Source organism: Protopterus annectens, chromosome 9.part0 (assembly GCF_019279795.1).
Source record: "Protopterus annectens isolate FY-2018-M chromosome 9.part0, PAN1.0, whole genome shotgun sequence".
NCBI classification, from domain to species: domain Eukaryota; kingdom Metazoa; phylum Chordata; order Ceratodontiformes; family Protopteridae; genus Protopterus; species Protopterus annectens.
In genome coordinates this window covers 1292204750-1292224881 of record NC_056743.1, presented here as the reverse complement: position 1 = coordinate 1292224881, position 20132 = coordinate 1292204750, and the positions used below count along the sequence as shown (strand labels likewise).

General features: G+C 41.4%; 1 protein-coding gene across 1 annotated transcript in view; it reads right to left on the bottom strand.

Moving 5' to 3' along the window:
- TMED4 (transmembrane p24 trafficking protein 4) overlaps positions 1 to 9727 on the bottom strand; it is a 287349-nt gene extending 277622 nt beyond the window's left edge. The window contains exon 1 of the mRNA XM_044082233.1: positions 9487 to 9727. Within this exon, the coding sequence (XP_043938168.1) occupies positions 9487 to 9622 (136 nt within the window). The 5' untranslated portion in view covers positions 9623 to 9727. The remainder of the gene's footprint in view (positions 1 to 9486) is intronic.
- Between the last annotated feature and the right edge of the window lie 10405 nt (positions 9728 to 20132).

Here is a 20132-nt window from a genome sequence, read left to right as displayed (position 1 = left end):
TCTATTCAGTTGCATACCGTCTGCTCAGAGGTGACTTGTGCCTGACATACAAGGCCATGACCAACCCGGAATTAATGGACATGCTCCACCTCAAAAAATCCAAATCCACCAGAACCACTAGAGCAAGTGACTTAAACCTTAGCACGGATATAAATAGGACGTGCTGGAGGGATAGATTTATCACCCAGAGACTCCTCATGCTGTGGAATAAAATCCCGGTCCATGTGAGGCAGAGCACCTCGCTGGCTCTGTTCAAGAGAAATCTTGACCGGTGGATGGGAGATCGTAGGTTTACCCCGGGAATCATCTCTGTGTCACTGCTGGACAGAGGCACAACTAATGGGCACATTATTTCTAACATAAGGGGTGGCGTAAGCCACATAACTTTGGGCTAGGCTTATAAATGCCTTAGGGCAGATAGCCTAGTATAAACCTATGAACCTATGGTTGATATCACCAAGGTAAAAAAAGACAAGACTCCATGACTGGTTACTACATTTAAAATACCTACCCATTCTGCACTGTTACATCTTGCTGAAGCAAAAGGTTAGGTTTTATATTCAGGCTTATTATAAACAACAAATTGTTTAAGGTGTATCTGTTTTGGTGGAGCAACTATTACCATACTTACAACAGATAATGCCTGTTGATTTTTCCAGACTATTTATTTGTTCGACAAGTGCCAGAAGTCGCCATAAAATATATTCCATTTAGCTTGAAAGTCATCTCAGAAATGTCAGAATTTAGCACTAATTTCAGTATGTAGGCAACTTTACTACAAACAAGTAATCAGTCGGGTGTGGTTCAGTATCTCACACTCAACTGATTACAGTTCAGAATTTGCAATGCATTATGGTACTGGTGCATTATGGTACTGGTCAATTCTTAAAATGGATACACTATACATTTGTGTTAAAAGGGAATGTCACATGCACAATATCCAACAGCATTTAGAAGCCCTAATTTACTTCTCACCACACCTATCACCTTTACTCCAAAAATAATTTTTCAAAATAACACAAACATGTGCCTGTGTATCCTTGACCATTCATTCAGTAGTCTGGAAGGACCTTGCAAAAGATAAAACACTGAATATCAGCAACTTAACAGTTTATGAAATTTTACAAAATACACAGTTACAGTTACTTGGCTGTCCCAGTGACTTGATCTTTGGTTGCTATCATTGGGATAAACAAGTAAGCCTTCCACTCCAGGATGCACAAGGACTAATCACACTCTGGCTGGACTCAAGCTGGGAAACTGTAAAGGGAACACTTCAAGGTGAATTGTTACAATATGCATTAAAACTTTTTACACTCACTAAACAAAACAGGATCAAACCTATTAGGAACAGGAACAGGTTTGCCAGACACCAGTCTGGTTATTTTTTGCCCAATTTTACCTATTTGGCTCTCTAAAACACTGCATTCAGACTGACAGTCATCTGCAATTGACTGGATATGCCATCAATTATTTCACACTATGGTGCCACCCCTAGTATGTACCATGCAGGAAAGCGGTTCAGTTATTTTCTACATTACAGCTTATATGACGCACTTACTCTCCCACACTAATTTAAAGCAGACAGCCTGATTAGATTGAACAGGTAATGGTTGTACAGAATGACATGTTATAAATATTTTGTAGAAAGCTTTAGCTCTTTAGTCACTATATGGTACAGTATAGCTCTTGGTTCAAGCTTGACTTGAACACTGGCAGATCAATTTCTATTTGTCTTCCAAGCATCACCTGCGAATGGCTTACTCCAGTGACGCTAAATGTGGATTAGTCCGTTTCAGTCAGTATGTTTACAGCATTTTGGACTGCAGATGGTCAAAACCTAACAGAGTACAAGTAAAACAGCAATCAGCCATGAAATGTTAAGTCACTGGCTGTAAATGTATTTATTTGTCTTGGCTTACTGGGAAAATCCAACTGGATACAATGGCCATTTTCAGACAAGGCCTGAGCAAAAAAAAACGCTCCAAGAAAAAAAAAAAGATGCACAATGTAGCAAAGTTTAAAGAGGGTCTAAAGAAATATGTACAACAATACTGAACTTCATTAAAATTGAATAAACAGGAAATATCACACACAGATATATAGAGTAGCAAATATCACTGGAGCATATTACAGAAATTGTGAATTACTGTTTGTAACTAGTTCTATAGGTACACCAGGAACAGTCTTGAATCAAGCTATTATTTGTTTGCTAGCTGCAGTTGGTACAGACATTTTTATATGTCAGTGAACAGAATCAATAACATGAAGGTACCCTTTGCCTTTAAACTCATACGTTTGCAACTATCTTTTGCCAGAGACCCTGTGGCAATGGCACTATAAACATACAAACAACTCAAGCTTGGGCATTAATGCCCTTCTAGCCTGCCATTATACCAAAAATAGTTGTTCTCATTACAAGTGTCCTATCTAAAATAGCGATTGCTTTAATGTAATTTGGTAGTCTATTCCATGTATTAGCTGCTCTCTCAGACAGCCAATTAGTAAAATTTCATTCCCATAGAATGAATCTCTACTACTTTTTGAGAACCCCAAAATTCTACAGGTAGTCGTCTCTAAATGCTCTATATAATCTGCATAAGTTCTCCTCTTAAATATCTATATGAGACACCAAGCAAGTTCAGTTGTTTTAGTCTTTCATAATAACTTAAATTTTCATATCCATGGATGCCCTTGGTATATTTTTGCTGTACTCTTCCCAGTTTACTCATGCTTGTTTTCTTATAAGGTTTCCATACTGTTATTCTATACTCAAGTTTGGCTCTAATGTAACTAACAACAACTTCATTTCTGATCTCCTAGACTTAATAAATCTTTTTGTACAACCTATAGCTCTATAACTAACAATCAATTGGTCGATGTGATTAGAAAAGCTCAAAGCTAGATCTACCCATATACCCAGGTCCTTAAATGAATCTACGGTTTCAAATCACCGTGTGCTATATTAAATATTCACCTTATGTCTCCCAAATCTCATATGCTTATTTTTATGTATTTATCAGCATATTAATTTCATGTACCTAAAATGATCGATTTAGTCAAGTTCTTTTGCAGACGTGCCCTATCTGTAGCACACGTAATCAGTTCACCCAATTTCAAGTCATCTGCATAAAGATTTTAGAACACCTCAGATGAAAAAGATAGATCTGAAAGATACAATCTAAACAACAAGTCTGGGCATTGTAGGACACCTTGACTATAACATCGAACCTCACCTGTCCCAACTTCCATAGGATACTTACTGTGATGCCCCTGCTCTGGCCCAGTAATGAATAAGCTTCAGTCATCACCACTGGCAACAGCTAGGGGATGTACACACTGGAAGGATGACAAGTACACACACAGTAAAGTGCAATTTCCCTTAAGAGCACAGAGACCACAGTCAGTCTGGGGCTGGTTTCTCCCTCTTTCTCCAGATCCCCAATAAGACTCCCCACTGGCTCAGCTAAAGGGTTGAGATCTCAACTGAGTGGCCAAGCTAAGACCTCCAGCATCCTCTTTGTCCAACCAGTGCTTTGTGTCCTTGCCCAAGTAGCCGACACAAACACATGCACAAACCTGCCACCAGCCACCCTTATCAGCTACTCTAGGCCCTTAACAAAGGGTGTCCAGTCATAATGTGTAATGCTACTAATAATCCAAATGGTAGTTTTTAACCAAGTGCCAGGCTATTAGGAGTGGCCTGAAAAGTGTAACCAAATGCATATGCAAGTACTCTAAGAGTTTAAATAGGTCTCACAAATATCAGTCACAAATATAGATTTAAATGTATTTAATAACAAATAATAAAACAACAAGACAATACTCAATAACTCAGAGTAACTTCAGAGTTCGAAATCACAGGAAATATTTTAAAACAGCATTGCAGGACAGTCACAAATAAATACAGAAAACTATATTCCTATCTACATCTAAAAGAGATACTATGCCCTAAATCTTACTTACAGACAGGCAAGTGCAGAGGATGATGATAGGAGTAGATGCTCTTTCTAGGTCCAAGACAAAATACAAATTGCAAAATGCATATAGTCTCTTTCCGACAGAGTTCTTAAATCAATATCACATTTTACTGCTGGGTTAGCCTGAGTGACATCACTTTTTGTCACCTGACTTCAGTTCCCAGGCTAAACCAGAAAGTAATAGAATTTAACATCTCTCTGTTAAAAATACATATCTGTCAGATGTTTAGCAGATCTTGGAAGTCGTAAAACAATAAAACACTTTACATTTTAAACCTAGTAATTACTTTTCTTTTAAGACAACAGAAAAACTTCTAGCTTTAGACATTGTGTCCACTACTGAACTAAAACTGAGAGAAGACATCTTTTGCTTATGGCCAAGCTATAAAGTAACAATCTCAACTATTCTTAAGTTTTGCAAGTTAATCTTCTATGTTCCAGCAGGATATGCTGTGGTTACATTCTTGAAGCCCAGTACATAACATACAGTCCTGTATAAATCATATCAATATTCCCAAATGACATAGAATTACTCACAAAATTCCAGATAGCTGGGCTGGCAGTGACACTTGCCATGTCCTATTCATAAACCATTTGACTAGCCATCTTATCAAGAGTACATCAATACCTAGTTGTTCTAATTTACTTAGTGTTTTGTGTATGACCCTGTCAAATGCTGAAGTTAAATCTATATAAATTACATCACAGTGCAGGTTTTCATTCAAAGCAGTTATTACACTGTTACCAGAACATCATGTTACAGGTGGTAATAGATGTATTTTCAACACATGCATGCTGATGCACAACCTTTCCAATTCTGACAATAGCTTATTCAATACTACCTTCTCCATTATTTTCCACAAATGAAAGTAAACTTAAGGGTCTGTATGACTCTGGGTTTCTCCTACTCTCCTTCACTTAATGACAGGTTTAACAAGTGCATGTCTCCAATCCTGAGGGATCTCCACATATTTACACAACCTAATAAATGGATATAATGGTAATGCAAGTTCTTGTTGAAATATTTTCAGGTCATTATTACAATCTCCTCCCTGTGCTTTGTTTGGATCCAGTTTGTATAGATTATTTTCAATATAATCTAATTTGGTACTAGCATTAAGGGTTTGCGACTTTGCAATAGTTTATGTTAACATAGTAAAAACACATCAACACTAAGTTGACAATGTCTTAGTAGATGTATAACCACCAGACTGATACTGTGGCTCTTTCTCTGCACTTAATGAGACCTTCATGATCCCCATATATTTGGGGTAGCACTTTTGCTCATTGAGTTATGAGTAAAACAGTTTTGTCTTAAAACAAAAAAGCACTCAAGTGTAAAATATGTAGCATACACTGGTCTGCATCCAGCAATATGGCATTCACAGAGTACATAATGGATAAATCGCTTGTAAATGTATTCTCAGTTCCTTGTTTACAGGATTTTGGAGGTTACAACTCTTAATTATTACACTTATGTAGATTACAGTGCTACTTTTAGTTTCTGATAACAGTTGATTGCATGTAAGTTTTCTAGACAGCATATTAAGAACAAGTCATTTACCAGCCACATGTACTGCTTTGCATTGAAAACTTTTGATCTCATTAACAGCCTCTGTCACTTTGGTGGCACTTTGCAGGTCATATGACTATTAATGGATTTAGTAGTTCACTGCTAATGTTTAGCCAGAAACTTTTTAGCCTTAGTACATATCTGGAGAACTTTTTCCATGCTCACACACTTGCAAGGTATCTTTTTTCAATTTTGAGAAACTCTACTCAACATTTGTTAGGTTCCACAGCCTACTGCTCCAGAATGTTAATAGTTGTCCGTTTATTTGAAATAATGTTACACCTAGGCCATAGCTACTTGCACCAGCACTCACCACTGTCTGTTTAATGTCATCATAATATGGTTACTCTGGTGCGGATGTAAGTATTTCTTTTACACTGTTGAATGCTTGTGTTTGAGTATGCCCCCAACGCCATGGTACATTTTTTCTTTAAAAAAGGCTAAAGCATTGTGAAAAGAGTAGATACAAGCTTGCCCAAATCATGCCTGGAGCTTATTTCAGTTCAGTTACACAAGATGGATTTTAAAATTCAACTAATGCTTGGACCTTGCCTGTATCTGGTTTGATACTAGTAGCATTTATCTGGTGCCCAAAGTAGCGAAGTTCTCTTCATTTTTACTAATTCTGCTAAAGCAGTATTTGTCCTAATTAAGCTTTAGACCTGAATTTTTGATTGTCTGTTGCACTACCTCTAACTTTGTTCGCTTGTCTAGCCGAAATACCAGGATGATATCCATTACAACACCACCACCATACAAATCATTGAGCAAATAAAGCATTTTGCAGTGGCAGATTTCAGGTGCTGAGGTTATACTAAATGGCAACATTTCCAGAGAGGTAATGAAAGTTGTCATCTGTTAGCGTTTTCCATCTAAAGGTACTGGAAACCACTGGAAGCACATATACATTATTCCATTAACTAGCTTGGATATTACATCATCTAATACAGGCAACATAAACCTTTTACATACAACTGCATCACTGAGAGTTTAAGTCAACACATTCACACTTGATCATTCTTTTTAATTACTATGACCATAGGAACACACCAGTCAGTCAGTTCAGTACTACTCTCAGTAGAGTCGAGATTTTGCATTCAATTAAACTTGGCTTCTATGGACAGTAAAGGAAATGGCGCCTTTCTGGGTATGGTTAAAGTATAAGGAACAGTATCTGGTTTTAGTTTAATTTTTACTGGCTCACAGTCAGGCAGGCCATCTTCGCCAAACACATCCATACTGACTTCAGTTATTCTAGCACTTAAGCCATTTTGCATGCCACAGCTCTTCTGAACACTATGTATGGACCGTTCAGCACAATTACTCAAAACTCAGTCTTGTACTCTTTCCACTCAAGACATGGCTAAAAATCTACAAAGTAGTTGAATTTGTCCATGGGACTACACATTTCAATCTCTGCTTCATGTAACTGCGAATAGTTTGGGGGAAAGTCTACATGAAGCATTTGAAATAAGGGTAACCTTCCCCCTTGTACTAATCTCACAACTATTCCATAAATCAGACTTTTAACTTGTTAGCTTCAACATCTGGCACAGTAGTGAATGAACCCAAGAAAATGCTTTCTGCACAATACTTTTAGCTTCATTAACAATCTCAGTGGCGACTTCTTTAATCTGTTTTATTTTACAAACACCAAAATGGCCCAGTCTCTTCTGCCATGTGCAGCTCACTGCTCCGGCTCATTTTTAGTACTCATCACACCTCTTTCATTTGCCATCATTTTATTATTTTGATAAGTATTGTGACTTCCGTGAAACTTGCCATTAATTTTGTGTTTTACCTCACATACCATTCCCCGCATTTATAGGTTAGTATTAGGCTAACTGCCCTTGTGGGCCACTTTACGCCTAGCTAATTATTCCATTTGAGAATCCAACCCAGCACTTTGTGTCTGTAAGGTAAATACCTTAACCATTATACCAACCCCCCAATCTCAGTAAAGTACTTAGCATTCTGCATTTTTACTAAATTTGCCTCTCATTTAATTTGTATACCTCATTCTAAAGTTATATGAACTTTAAGCTGTAACTTTTAAGACACTTACTGCATCGGCCTGCCCAGTCACAATTCTATCCCTTAGTGGTTCATCTTCAGTGCTGCTAAAGTCTATTTTCTATTAGTTCATATCTCAACAGCCAGCCATCCACAACGCCTCCCCCCCCCCATTTTATACAAAGGATTGGGGTGTCACATCAACTGTAAAAATCATCTAGAGCCAATGTGTACACCACCTGGTAGATAATTGTTCATCTATACCACACACACACACACACACACACACACACACACACACACACACACACCTATGGCCAATTTAGAATGTCCAATCTACCTACTGCATATGTCTTTGGAATGTGGGAGGAAACCAGGCATCCCATGAAAGCCCACAAACACACACTGCAGACATACAGGCCCCACAATGAAGTCATCCCAGGCAAGAATCAAACTTGAGAATGTCTTGCTGTAAGGTGACAATGCTACCCATTGCACCATTTCTAGTAGCTCATATAATCATCTTTACAAGGCTTCAACACTCACAACCTTTAACTGCATGCATCAGTGGAAATACATTCTGCAATGCATTACACTCATTTTTGACACAAAATATTCATTACGTTGGCAATTTACAGACGTCTTCGTGTAGTACTCTGGCCTTTTGAGAATGCAGTGGAGCTGTATATGGCTTCAACTTCCCAGCCCATGGCATCCAAACATGGTTTTACCTAGATTTTCTCCAGTTCACCATCTAATTTCTATGCTACATGAAATCCTGCAGATCTGTGTCCATGAAGGCCAGAAAAATGGCTTTGAGAAGTCAAACGAGTCCAGCAATTTAAACATTTATGGCAGGAGAAATTCTATTTTTTTTTTAAATTCATATTAATTGGTTTAAATTTGGTAAAATGAAGAGTTCACGGAGTAAAATAATAGTTTTTGGTGCAGGCATTAAACACAGAATATTTCAGATCACTCACTGTGGTGTAGTTTAGGAACATGTGAAGGCATTTTTTTTTTTTTTTTTAGTTTTTGTTCATTGAGAAAATCCCAGTTCTGACACTATGTCAGCTGTTACTACACATTACATTGTATTTACTTCTAATGTAATCTCAGAAATGTCAGGATTAAACATTTATTTTGATAAACATGTATCTTTATTACACACGATAACAGCTCAGCACAAAAAAATTATAACACTTCAGCCATCTTACACACAAATTACTACAGTTCAGGACTTGCAATGCATTATCTTATGGGCTGATTCTTAATGGGCAAACATCATACATTAGTGATAAAAAAGCAATGACAGTGTACACATATACACAATATTTATATTACACCCACATATTCGACTATAATTCCGATTTTTTGCGCCATAACAAGAAATGGGGAATTCATTTTCAGCAATTGTAATGGAATCAAACTCAAAGAAAACTTGTGTGTATGAAACTCCCAACCGAATGTTTAACAAATACCCACCTGGACCTGACAACCTTCTTGATTTACTAAATGCATCAACTGCAAGTTATATTTACCAGCAACTGCTACTTACATACATTTAAGACTATTTAACAATAATAAGCAGTAACAAGGTTAACACTAAGTTTGATCGTAGTTTTCATGACTGCGCTGTTTCTCGCTATACCTGGATCTTTGCAATAGGATTAATAAAAAAAAAAAACTACATGATGCGCAATCTCAGTCATGTAGTCTGTTAGAAACGGGGCTCCCTCTGTCCATTCAAAGACTGACAGGAGCCGGGGGAGTGGGGGCAGCAACACTCCCCTTATTAACGCTTTCGTTACTCTCGGCAGCGTTCAACCTACCCAATAATATATTAGGTAAGGTTTAATATTTTATCAACGTATTGACATATATATCCTGCAAACTAAGACAGCGCTGATTCAGACTTACCTATCACCATTGTCTCATCCGGGATCTCTTCAATAAAGCACTTTTTCTCAGTTTCCCCAATGTGAAAGTAAAGTCCTTGACATACATGAGTACACACCGCCAACAACCCCAACAAAAAGCAAAATAACTGCACCATCTTACAGAAAATCTCACAGACAGCTAAAACGGCTTAAACAATACTACAGGGCCACACTGCGCACACTCTGTGCAGACTACACTTAGATTTTACCTACTAGACATGCGCAATACTCACTCATATTTCCTTGTCTACAAGCGACTTAGCAACAGGAGCTAATTTAACTACTGGGTTTGTGACTGATGATGTAATGTTGGTTAAGTACACGTTGTACTGTGGTAGAGTAAATACCTGTTGTAACAGAAAAAAAATGTTTTGTGGGTGTGGTGGTCGGCCCCGGCAGTGAAATGCTTTTAGCTTCTGCAAGTATAACATGTCAGTTTAATGAATGTTGTGCACAATGATTAACGCTTTTTATTTGTCAGTCGGAAACACTCACATCTCTACCGTAAAAAGAGAGAATACCTCAGCAATATGCAAACAGTTGCTACACGTCTGCGGGACGCAATACTTGCACGTTCATATTTGATGAGGTGGCATATGTAAAGAGCTAATAATTACGAGCAAGTTTATATGCTAGAAATGTTGAGAGGTGTACAGGGAAGCTCATCTGCGTGGTGTAACGCTTGTAAGAATCATCTGTCTCTTTTCAAGTCCGCCGTTTGCGTTAAAGTTGAAAACAAATCTCATAGTTCAGTATCCTTAAATATATGGCACTTTTTAACATGATGATGCGTAGCGACTTTGCTTGATATTAAAGTCTGCTTTTTAGGAAGCTTAGTACCACATTAAATATAGCTACCCTTATTTAAAGCAACTGTAGTCAGACTAGGGTTACCACCTTTTCAAATGCCCAAAGTGGGACATTTTTGGTACAAACGTCAGATTTTGCAGGCCAAAACATACAAAGGACAGAACTTCACTTTAATTGCTTATTCTGATTACATAAAATATATAAAATAATTTTGTCCTAAAATCTCAGGACATTTGCCATCAGACTCTCTTGACTCTCCTAAGCATTCCTCCCAGTACCACCACTCTTCTTCAATCCCTCTATTTAATACTTCTTCCTAGTCTAGCAACGTGGTTTAGTCATTAGAGATGTTTTGGGTAGTGTGTGACAAATGTATCCCTCCTTCTTGTCTTATTTGTTTGTGTGGAGTAGATATAGATCTGTGTCTGTAGTGTTAGTTGGTCTGTATTTATAAAGGTATACGAGTTCTTGGACTACTAGATTCCTTATAGGCCTTTAAGAAAGCACAGGTTTCCCCTAAGGGAGTCTATAGGAAACTGAGTATAGAGAGGAAGCCTCCAGTCTTTTTAAGTAGTTCAAGTCTTTTGAGTCTATAATCTTTTTTAGTTACAAACCTCTGGGGTCTTTCCAGTTGTTTGCTATGCTTAGGGAGGTATGTGCTAAAGGGGGAGTTGTACTCACTGATGGGTGTAATCAGTGCAGACTCCAAGGAAGTGAGGACTTCCTTTCATCTTTAAGAAATACCTTCTGCTGGAGCCATTCATTCAAGTACCTTGGTCTCTCACTACCATTTATTTTGAAGTGGTATGATATCTATTACATATAAGGCAGCTGAGAGGTTCCTGAAGCCTGAAACAGGCAAATTATTGTAATAGTGTTCCTGGGTTAAGTGACCATTCTCATGAAAATGGTGCTTCAAATGGAAGAGAGTTAATTTTCTCAGTAGCTAGTAAGTGCAGATGGTCTTCAGGGACATATAGGGCAGCCGAGATGTGTACATCAAATGTTTTACCTGAAGCTAGCAAGAGGCTAATTATTATAGTAACATTACTGGACACAGTGGCTGCCCACTTGTACATGGGTAAGGCAAGCCAACAGTACTGTCACAGGCAGGGAAGTAAAGTACAATGATGTGTATAAATACACAAACCTATTTAAAATTGTAGAATAATCCATTAGATGATGCAAAGTTAAAATACCTAATAACTGCAAAACTGATACGGATTTTAAAACCATTCTGCTGCTTCCTTGCATTTGATTGACTTGAACACCACTGTTCACCTTGCAAGTGAATCCACATGGCAGCTCCAAACAACTTGGCTGGGCTTTATGGATTATCTGGCCACCAGGTGCTCCCCACCAAGCACTACACACAGACCTAGCTCCATCCTTGGTTCTTGATAACCATTTTCTGGGTGTGGTACTCTGGTCCTTTAACTGAACCATCAAAGGAGTATTATGAGTAAGAACTGGGTCACCATTCCTAACACTAAGTTGAATATGCTCAAGGTGGCATAGGGCTGCAGCAAAGGGGCATATTGTCTCCCCTCCTGTTTATAGGTTCGTAGGTTTATAGGAGGTTAATAGGCTAATGGCCCTAGGACCTTTACAAGCCTAGCTGTGTAAAATCCAGAGAACCCTTATTGTCCATAGTTAGATACATTGTTAGTACAGCAATTCTGTGATCAGCACTGACTGCTCCTGTCCATGAGGGACATAGTTGCCAAATTTATGGTCACCCATTCAGTTGTCAAGGTTGCGCTTGAATAGGATCATTGAGGAGCTCTGCTTCACATGGAGTGGGAGCTCATTCCAGAGGAGCAGCAATCACTGGGAGATATATCTGTCTCTCTAGCATATTCTGCTAATGTCATAGGCTAGGTTGAGATCCCTGAATTGAGTTATTCTTGTCCCATTTGATTTGCAGATATGCATATCCATTAGGGTAGGGTCCGATACTCCGCTGTAGGCCAGGCACAAGTAGCCTCTCATCAGCCTGTATGATAGAGTATAGTGGCAGAGCATTCAGTCTTTCTGTGTGTGTCATGTTTTGAAGGCTCTGGATTCTCTTGGTTAGAAACCTCTGTGGTGTTTCCAGTTGCTGCAGGTAGTTGGTGAGGTACATATAAAAGGGAGCATTGTACTCAATTAGTGGTCTGATAAGGGTCGCGTAAGGCAGCGCTATAACCTCCCTAATCTCAGTTGCAATACCCTTATTTATGAGATGTGCAATGTAGAATGCTTTTCTTTCCACTATGGACACATGGTGATAAAAGTTTAGACTGCTATCAACCTGAGTTCCCAAGTCTCACACCACTGAGTTTAAACTTGGAGGGGTGCCATCTATATCATAATTAGCAGGGGCTACTTCTTTGCCAGAGGGATAGTGAGGCATTTTTTTGCATTAAGCTTTAGTCTGTGAATTTGGCACCATTCATTTGTCTGTGTCAGCCCTTTCTGATATGTTAACATCATTGCAGCCAGTTTACAGTCATCTGCAAACTTGGCAAGCCACAGACTGTCTGCCTTCGCCTGGACTTCAGAGAAATAGATTCCAAACTGTGGAGGGCCCAGCACAGATCATCGTGGTACCCCACTGATAACTGGTCTACTGATAAGAGGTGAACTCCCCAACTTTGACAAGTGTGTGTTCTGTCGGTGAGCCAGTTTGCTACCCTTCTGGTAATATATGGGTTAATCCCAGCTGGGAGAGTTTCTCTCTGATACCTGAATGGGTGATTGTGTCAAAGGCCTTGCCTAAATCAAGATAGGCAGTATGTACTGTTTTGCCTTCATCCAGATCTCTGGTGACATTCTCAAAGAAGCCCACTAGGTTTATGATTTTTGTAATCATTTTTATCCCCTTCTGCCTGCCCTCTGTGATCAGTTAGCCCATTCATTCTCCCTAGGCTGAGAGACAGTCATGGAGGCTGTGACGACCCACCGAAGGACCAGTAATCAAGGAGCTTCAATCCTCACCACTGCCAACAATGGGGGACCTTCACTGAAAGAATGACAGGTACTCACACACATTATTTCCAGATGCTGCTCTCTGCATCAAGTGCAATTTCCTTTAAGAGCACACAGAGACCACAGTCAGTCCTGGGTTGGTTTCTCCCCTTTCCTCCAGATCCCCAGTAAGACTCCCCACTGGCACAGGTATAGAGATGAGATCTCAGCTGAGAGACCAAGCCAAGACCTCCAGCACCCTTTCTGTCCAACCAGTGCTTCACGTCCCTGCCCAAATACCTGACACACACCTGGGAAAGGCTGGCACAGGTTTTCTAGCTGTTCCCCCTTCTGCACAGACTATAAAGTATATTCTACTGCTACCAGTCACTCCTTATCAGCTATTTGAAGGCCCTTAACAAAGGGTGCCCAAGCTTACTGCGTAATATTAATACTAATACAAATGGTATTTTGACCAAGCGCAAGGCTATTAGGAGTGGCTCACACAGTGTCACCAAATAAATATGCAAGTACTCTCAAAACTTAAATATCTCTACACAGATCAGCCACAATTAAAGGTTTAAATATATTTAATAATAAATAATAAAACAACAAGACAATATTAAATATATACTCAGAATAAAATCAGAGTTCAAAACCACAGGAAATATTTGAAACAACATTGCAGGACAGTCTCAGATAAATAAAGAAAAATATCTAAACTAAGCTTCACTATATTCCTGACTGAATCTAAGAGAATTACTATAACCTAAGAACTTACTAAAAGAGCAAGGCAGATGTGGTGAATGGATCTTGTTGTTGTTGTCAGGTCCAAGATAATGCAGAATGCTGTGTCTCAGTAAGAGACTTCTTGGGATGGTTTGCAGAATGACATTACTTCTTGTCATCTGACCCTAGTTCCCAGGCAAAACAACTGTTGATGAAGCTGGCAGTATCTGGCATCTACCTATAAAAAATATACAGATAAGGGCTTCTCCTCAGATCTCTGACATATGCTGGAAATCGTAAAACAACTGCATCCCTTCATGCTTTCAAGACTAGTAAATTAGTTCACCCTAAAGACACTACTGAAAGTTTCCTAGTACAGACATTATGTCTCTTGCTGCATTGAAAACTGAAAGATTCTGGGCCAGATTCAGGAAGGCTTACACGGAGTCAAGAGTAGTGTAAGCCTCCGTGTAAGCCTCCCGATTCAGGAACAGCCCAAATCTCCGTGTAAGAGACAGCTAACACGTCTCTTACACGGACTGGGCGTGGAAATGCTCAATACCTCATTTGCAGCTTAAAGATATGCAAATGAGGTATTTGAGCGATCCACGGCGAAACCAGTCCGTGTAACGGACGTGTTAGCTGCAGAAATGTACTCAGCTGACAACTGAGTACATTTCTGCAAAATTAAAAACGGAGCCATGTCAGCTCCAAATAAAGGGTGCATATGTTTCATTAAGCATGCCAATGGCCAAATATGTGGCCATTGGCATGAAAAACTGTTGCAAAAATAAGTTATATAACTTTTTTTTTTCCACGGGATTTCTGGGTTTAACTGCAGCGCACACCCGTGCAAACGGGGTGCGCTACCTAAAACTTAAAACCGAAGCTTATAAGCCCACAATTGTGGGATTTATGTATTAAATGGAACGTCAATGGAGGGACTTGCAGACCAAAAACAATATGGCCTCCGTTTAGTGGTTGTCAAGGGGGGGAAGCTCTGTGTAAGACATGTAACTAAGCATTACTAGGCAATCCTATGTAAATGAGGGTTACAATACTGAATCACACTGCCACATAGGTAATGAGCACTTTCTGAGTAGTGTAAGAGTTAGAGAAGGGGGAGGAACAGAGTAAGAGGTAGGTGACATCATGGGGGGGGAAGGATAGTAATAAATGTACCAGATTGGAGGGCAATGTAAGGTAACAGATGACAGACAGACATCAGGGAGGGAGGTGTGTCCCAACAGAACACTAGGAAAGTCAAGAAATTGAGGGTATACGCTATCCCTACACTCAAAGTTTCTTGAAATATGTGCATGCGCGCGTGTGCGTGCGTGTAAGGCAGGTTCAACATGTGGGAGCGTGTTGCAAACCGTTTACAACGGTTTGCGCGAGCGTGCACGTGTTTAAAGCAGTGTGCGCGCGTTTTAACATGAATCAGCCAAGCTCACATTGTGTAAGGATGTGTGCGCGCGTGTAACACTGTGTAGGGATGTGTGCGCGCGTTTAAGTGACTGTGAGCGTGTTTAAGCTGGTGTGCACATTGCTCCTCCTCAGGAAACATAGAGGAAACAGGAAACTGCCAGAAGATCCTGCTGGAGTTAATTGGTGGAAGCAAGTAGAAGCAGGCAATTACACAAGCAGACTAGAAGCCCAACCCAGCACTTAAAACACTGCAAAGAGCAGTGCAGGCTGTTTCTCCCAAGAGAATACTGCCAGAAACTAAGCTATCAGATTTGAAAACTGAAAAAAGCTGAACTCAGAGCAGAAATGCTAGGGGCTGCCATAGCTATTATAATCAGGCATAGGCGAATTGCTGAGGGTGGTGACAATGCAGATGCTGACAGACAACCCAGAGTGAGGAGAAGGAGAAGAGTATACAGGCCCAGGGTCACCTACCATGGGTTACATGAGCTGGAGATAGTAGAGCGCTACAGAGTGGACAGAGACCTTCTGCAGCAGATTGTTGAGCTGTGCAGGCCACATCTCACACACAGAACCAACAGAGGGGAACCCATCCCAGTGGAAACCAAGGTATGTGTTGGCCTAAGAATACTAGCAACAGGTACCTTCCAGAGACCAACTGGTGATATGATGGGGATATCACAGGCATCAGCCTCCAGAGTACTGCACCAGTTCCTGGATGCCATGTCACCACATGTCAGTGATCATATATATGTCCCTAATGACCGTGAGGTTGTGGCCAGCAATATGCATCTCTTCCAGCAAATAGCGGGATACCCTGAGGTGCTGGGTGCAATAGACCACGCACATACGCATCAAAGCACCAGCCGGTGAGCGGGGTAGAGCCTACATTAACCGCAAGGGATACCCCTCCATCAACTGCCAGGTCATGTGTGATGCCCAGGGCATAATAATGAATTTGTGTGCTGGCTGCCCTGGGAGCTACCACGATTCCCATATCTGGCATCTGACGCATCTGTACCAATCATTTGCCAATGGGGACTTCCCACACGGACACCTAGTGGGGGATGCAGGTTATGCACTTGAGCCGTGGCTGATGACACCCATCAGAAATGCACACACACCTGAACAGGAACACCATAATGAGGCACACGCACAAACACGTAATGTCATAGAGCGTGTGTTTGGGCTGCTCAAGTCACGGTTCCGGTGCCTGGACACATCTGGTGGAGCCTTGCAGTACACACCAACTACATGTACCCAAATGATCATGATATGTGCTATGCTACATAATATGATCCTGCGGAACAGCTGCAGCAGGACCAGCACAGGGCTGGGCCAAACATCCCCCCACCATTGCCAAGGCCACCACAGGCAGGGGGTGACTCTGAGGAGGAACAACCTGACCTTGTCCCAGTAGGCAGAAGGAGGCGTGCCCAGTATGCCCTGGCCTTGGCAAAGAGGCAACGCATAGCACATACACTTGGTCAGTAGGAACACTGGGACTGATACCCACTCTGACTCACTCATACAGTAACAGGGATGCCTAACATGACACAACCTGCTTCCAAACATGTACAGGGAGTGTAGTATGTGCATCCGACAGAGGCGGCCCTGCAGCACCACCTGAGGCATGAATGCCATGTGTTAAGTAATGTAATATCATGTACCATATGCACACCTGAGGACCCCAACTAACATCCACCCTCAACAATCATAAACCACAAAGCACAAACCCACCTCATGGGTACCACAAGGGATAGGAACCTAGATGTAATGCTACCCAATGCCAGAAGTATAAACATCAAGATGCGTGCAGTGTAAACACACACAGTATAGAGAATGTAGATATCAGTGCTGTAATAGAAAACAGGGTCAAAGCCCACATCAGCACCCTGACACTACCAGGTCACACCTCATACAGTGATGTACATGTGCAAAAACATGGAACAAGATAAAAATGAGGGTGACTAGCAATAAATGGCATGGATAACCACACACCCATGTTTGTACCACAACAAGAAGCAACATGGAATAGCCATGGTCAAAAACCAATGGCTAAAACTGACTACTACTATATAGCTTGCTGCAGACCACTGTCCTAATAGCAGGAACTGCCCCAGGCCTATGTTCATGTTCATAGGTTCATACTAGGATATCTGCCCTAGTTCAGTTATAAGCCTATCCCAGAGTTTTGTGGCTTCTGCCACCCTTCAATTGATGGATAATATGCCCATTATTTTGCTGTGCCTCTGTCAAGCAGTGATACTGAGGTTATCCCTGGGGTATACCTGCAATCTCCCATCCATTGGTCAAGATCTCACTCGAACAAAGCCAGTGAGGTGCTCAGCCTCACATGTACCAGGATGTTGTTCCACAGCATAGGGACTCTCTGGGTGATGAATCTGTCCCTCCAGCACATCCTATTAATATCTGTGTTGAGGTTTAAGTCTCCTGCCCTTGTAGTTCTGATGGATGTAGATGTCTTGAGGTGAAGCATGTTCATTAATTCTGGGATGGACATAGCCTTGTATGTCAGGCACAGGTCACCTCTGAGCAGGCGGTGGTGACTGAATACAGCTGGAATTCCTTCAGTCGGGCAGCATAAGAAATATGTTTGAGACCCTTTCACCTCCTGTTGAGGAATTTGTGGGCCCATCCAATTGCCACAGGTGTTGGGCCAGATACATTCTGAATGGGGCATTGTATGCAATCATTGGTCTGATGAGTGATGAATACAGGGGAACAATGACCTCCCTTGATCTAGATGTGAATCCCTGCATGATGAGGTGGCCAATTTAGAAGGTCTTCCAAACTACCCTGGCAATGTGAGTGTCAAACAAAAGGTTACTGTCAACCTGGGTGCCCAGGTCCCTGATAACCTCCTCTGTGCTTAGAGGATTGCCACCTAGATGGGAACTAGTGGTAACCTTGTTCTTCCTGAAGGGTATGGCTATGCATTGTTTAGTGTTTAATGTAAGGCCATGGCTCTGGCACCAGTTATCCGTGTCTACGAGACCCTTCTGAAGGATGTCTGTGTCAGATGGGTTTCCAACTATGCTTCCCAGTTTGCAGTCATCTTCAAACTTTGTCAGCCATAATCCTCCTGTGTTTGCTCGTGCTTCGAAAAGTAGATGCTGAACAAATGTGGGCCCAGGACTGAGCCCTGTGGGACACCACTTGTGACAGCTCTGGAGTGTGACATGGCACCAGCAACTTTGACCCTGTGTGTGCCGTCACTTAGCCAGTTTGCAACCCATGCTATGATGTATGGGTTCACAATTAAGCTGGTGATGTTTTCAATGATACCTGAGTGGGGTATTGTGTCGAAAGCCTTTGCCAGGTCAAGGTAGGCTGTGTGGATTGCCTTGCCCACGTCAATGGCCTGGGTGACTGTCTTGAAAAAGTCAACCAAGTTTAAAAGGCATGATCTGCCCTTGACAAAGCCAAACTGGATTGGATCCAATGTCTGCAGGTCCCCTATGTCTTCATTTATAATTCCCATTATGATCCTCTCCATAGCTTAGCAGAACAGGCTTGTCAAGCTGATGGGATGGTAGTTTCCGGGGTTGGTGGAGGCACCTCCTTTGTGAAGTGGGTCCACCATTGCCGTATGCCACTCTTTGGGCACATATCCCGAGGTGAGGCTAAGATTAAACAGCTGCCCTAATTGCGGGTGTAATTACTCATTGAGTTCATGGAGCACACAACTGGGGACACCATCAGGTCCCATGGATAAAGTGTTTTCCGCCTTGGATAGAGCAGTTCCCACCCCAGCATTGGAGATGTTTGGGGGGCTACAATCCTCTGGTGTAGATACCCCTCCAGTTGGGGGGAGGGGGGGTGAGAAATCTGCACTGAACCTGTCAGCCAGTATGTTGGCAATGTCTGTAGGTGCAGTGATATCTACATCATTCCAAACTAATTCTGAGCATATCTGGGAGTTCCTCCCAGGTTTCAAACATAGGTAAAAAAGGCCTCATGATTGTCCCTTGAGTCCTGAGTGGGTTTACTCTCAAAACTTGCCTCGGATGATTGTATGGGGGAACCCAGTGTTTTACTCACAATGAGCAGGGTGTCTTCCCCCCTACGGAGCACGCTCTATCTCGTAGTAGCTCCTTCCTTGTGTTGCAGAGCTTGTTTATGGCTAGGGTCCACCAGACTGGATGCTTGCCTGTGGTACAAAGAGTCTTTGTTTTGTTTGTTATTGCCTGATCCATGCAGTCCTGGAGGTGCTGGTAGAAGGCATTTCTAAGTGATACAGTGGCTTGGGTAATGGTGTCCGCTGGCTTGGGGCCTTGAAAGAGACCACACCAGTCCTTAGAAATGTGAAGTCGGCATTTGAGAAGGTCTTCACTGTTTGTTTGTCTATCTGGGGTGTGGGTGGAATGTGGACTCCCACTGAGAGTAGTCCATGATCTGATCTCACCAATGATGGGTATACTTCTGGTGTTGAACAGTGTGACCCCATGTTCGTGATGATGAGTCCTAGTATGTTGCCTCCACTTGTGGGGATTGGGACCAGTTGTTCCATGGCATTTGAGTGTATGAACTCTTGGAACCTTTGTGTTAGAGTGTTGTGGCTTGATTAGTGATCCCAGTCTATATGTGGATAGTTGGAATCACCCAGTAGGATGGTGTTTGGAGATACATTTATCCCCTTCAGTGTTTGCAGGATAGCTGTGTGAGGTACCTGAGTTTGAGAGGGTG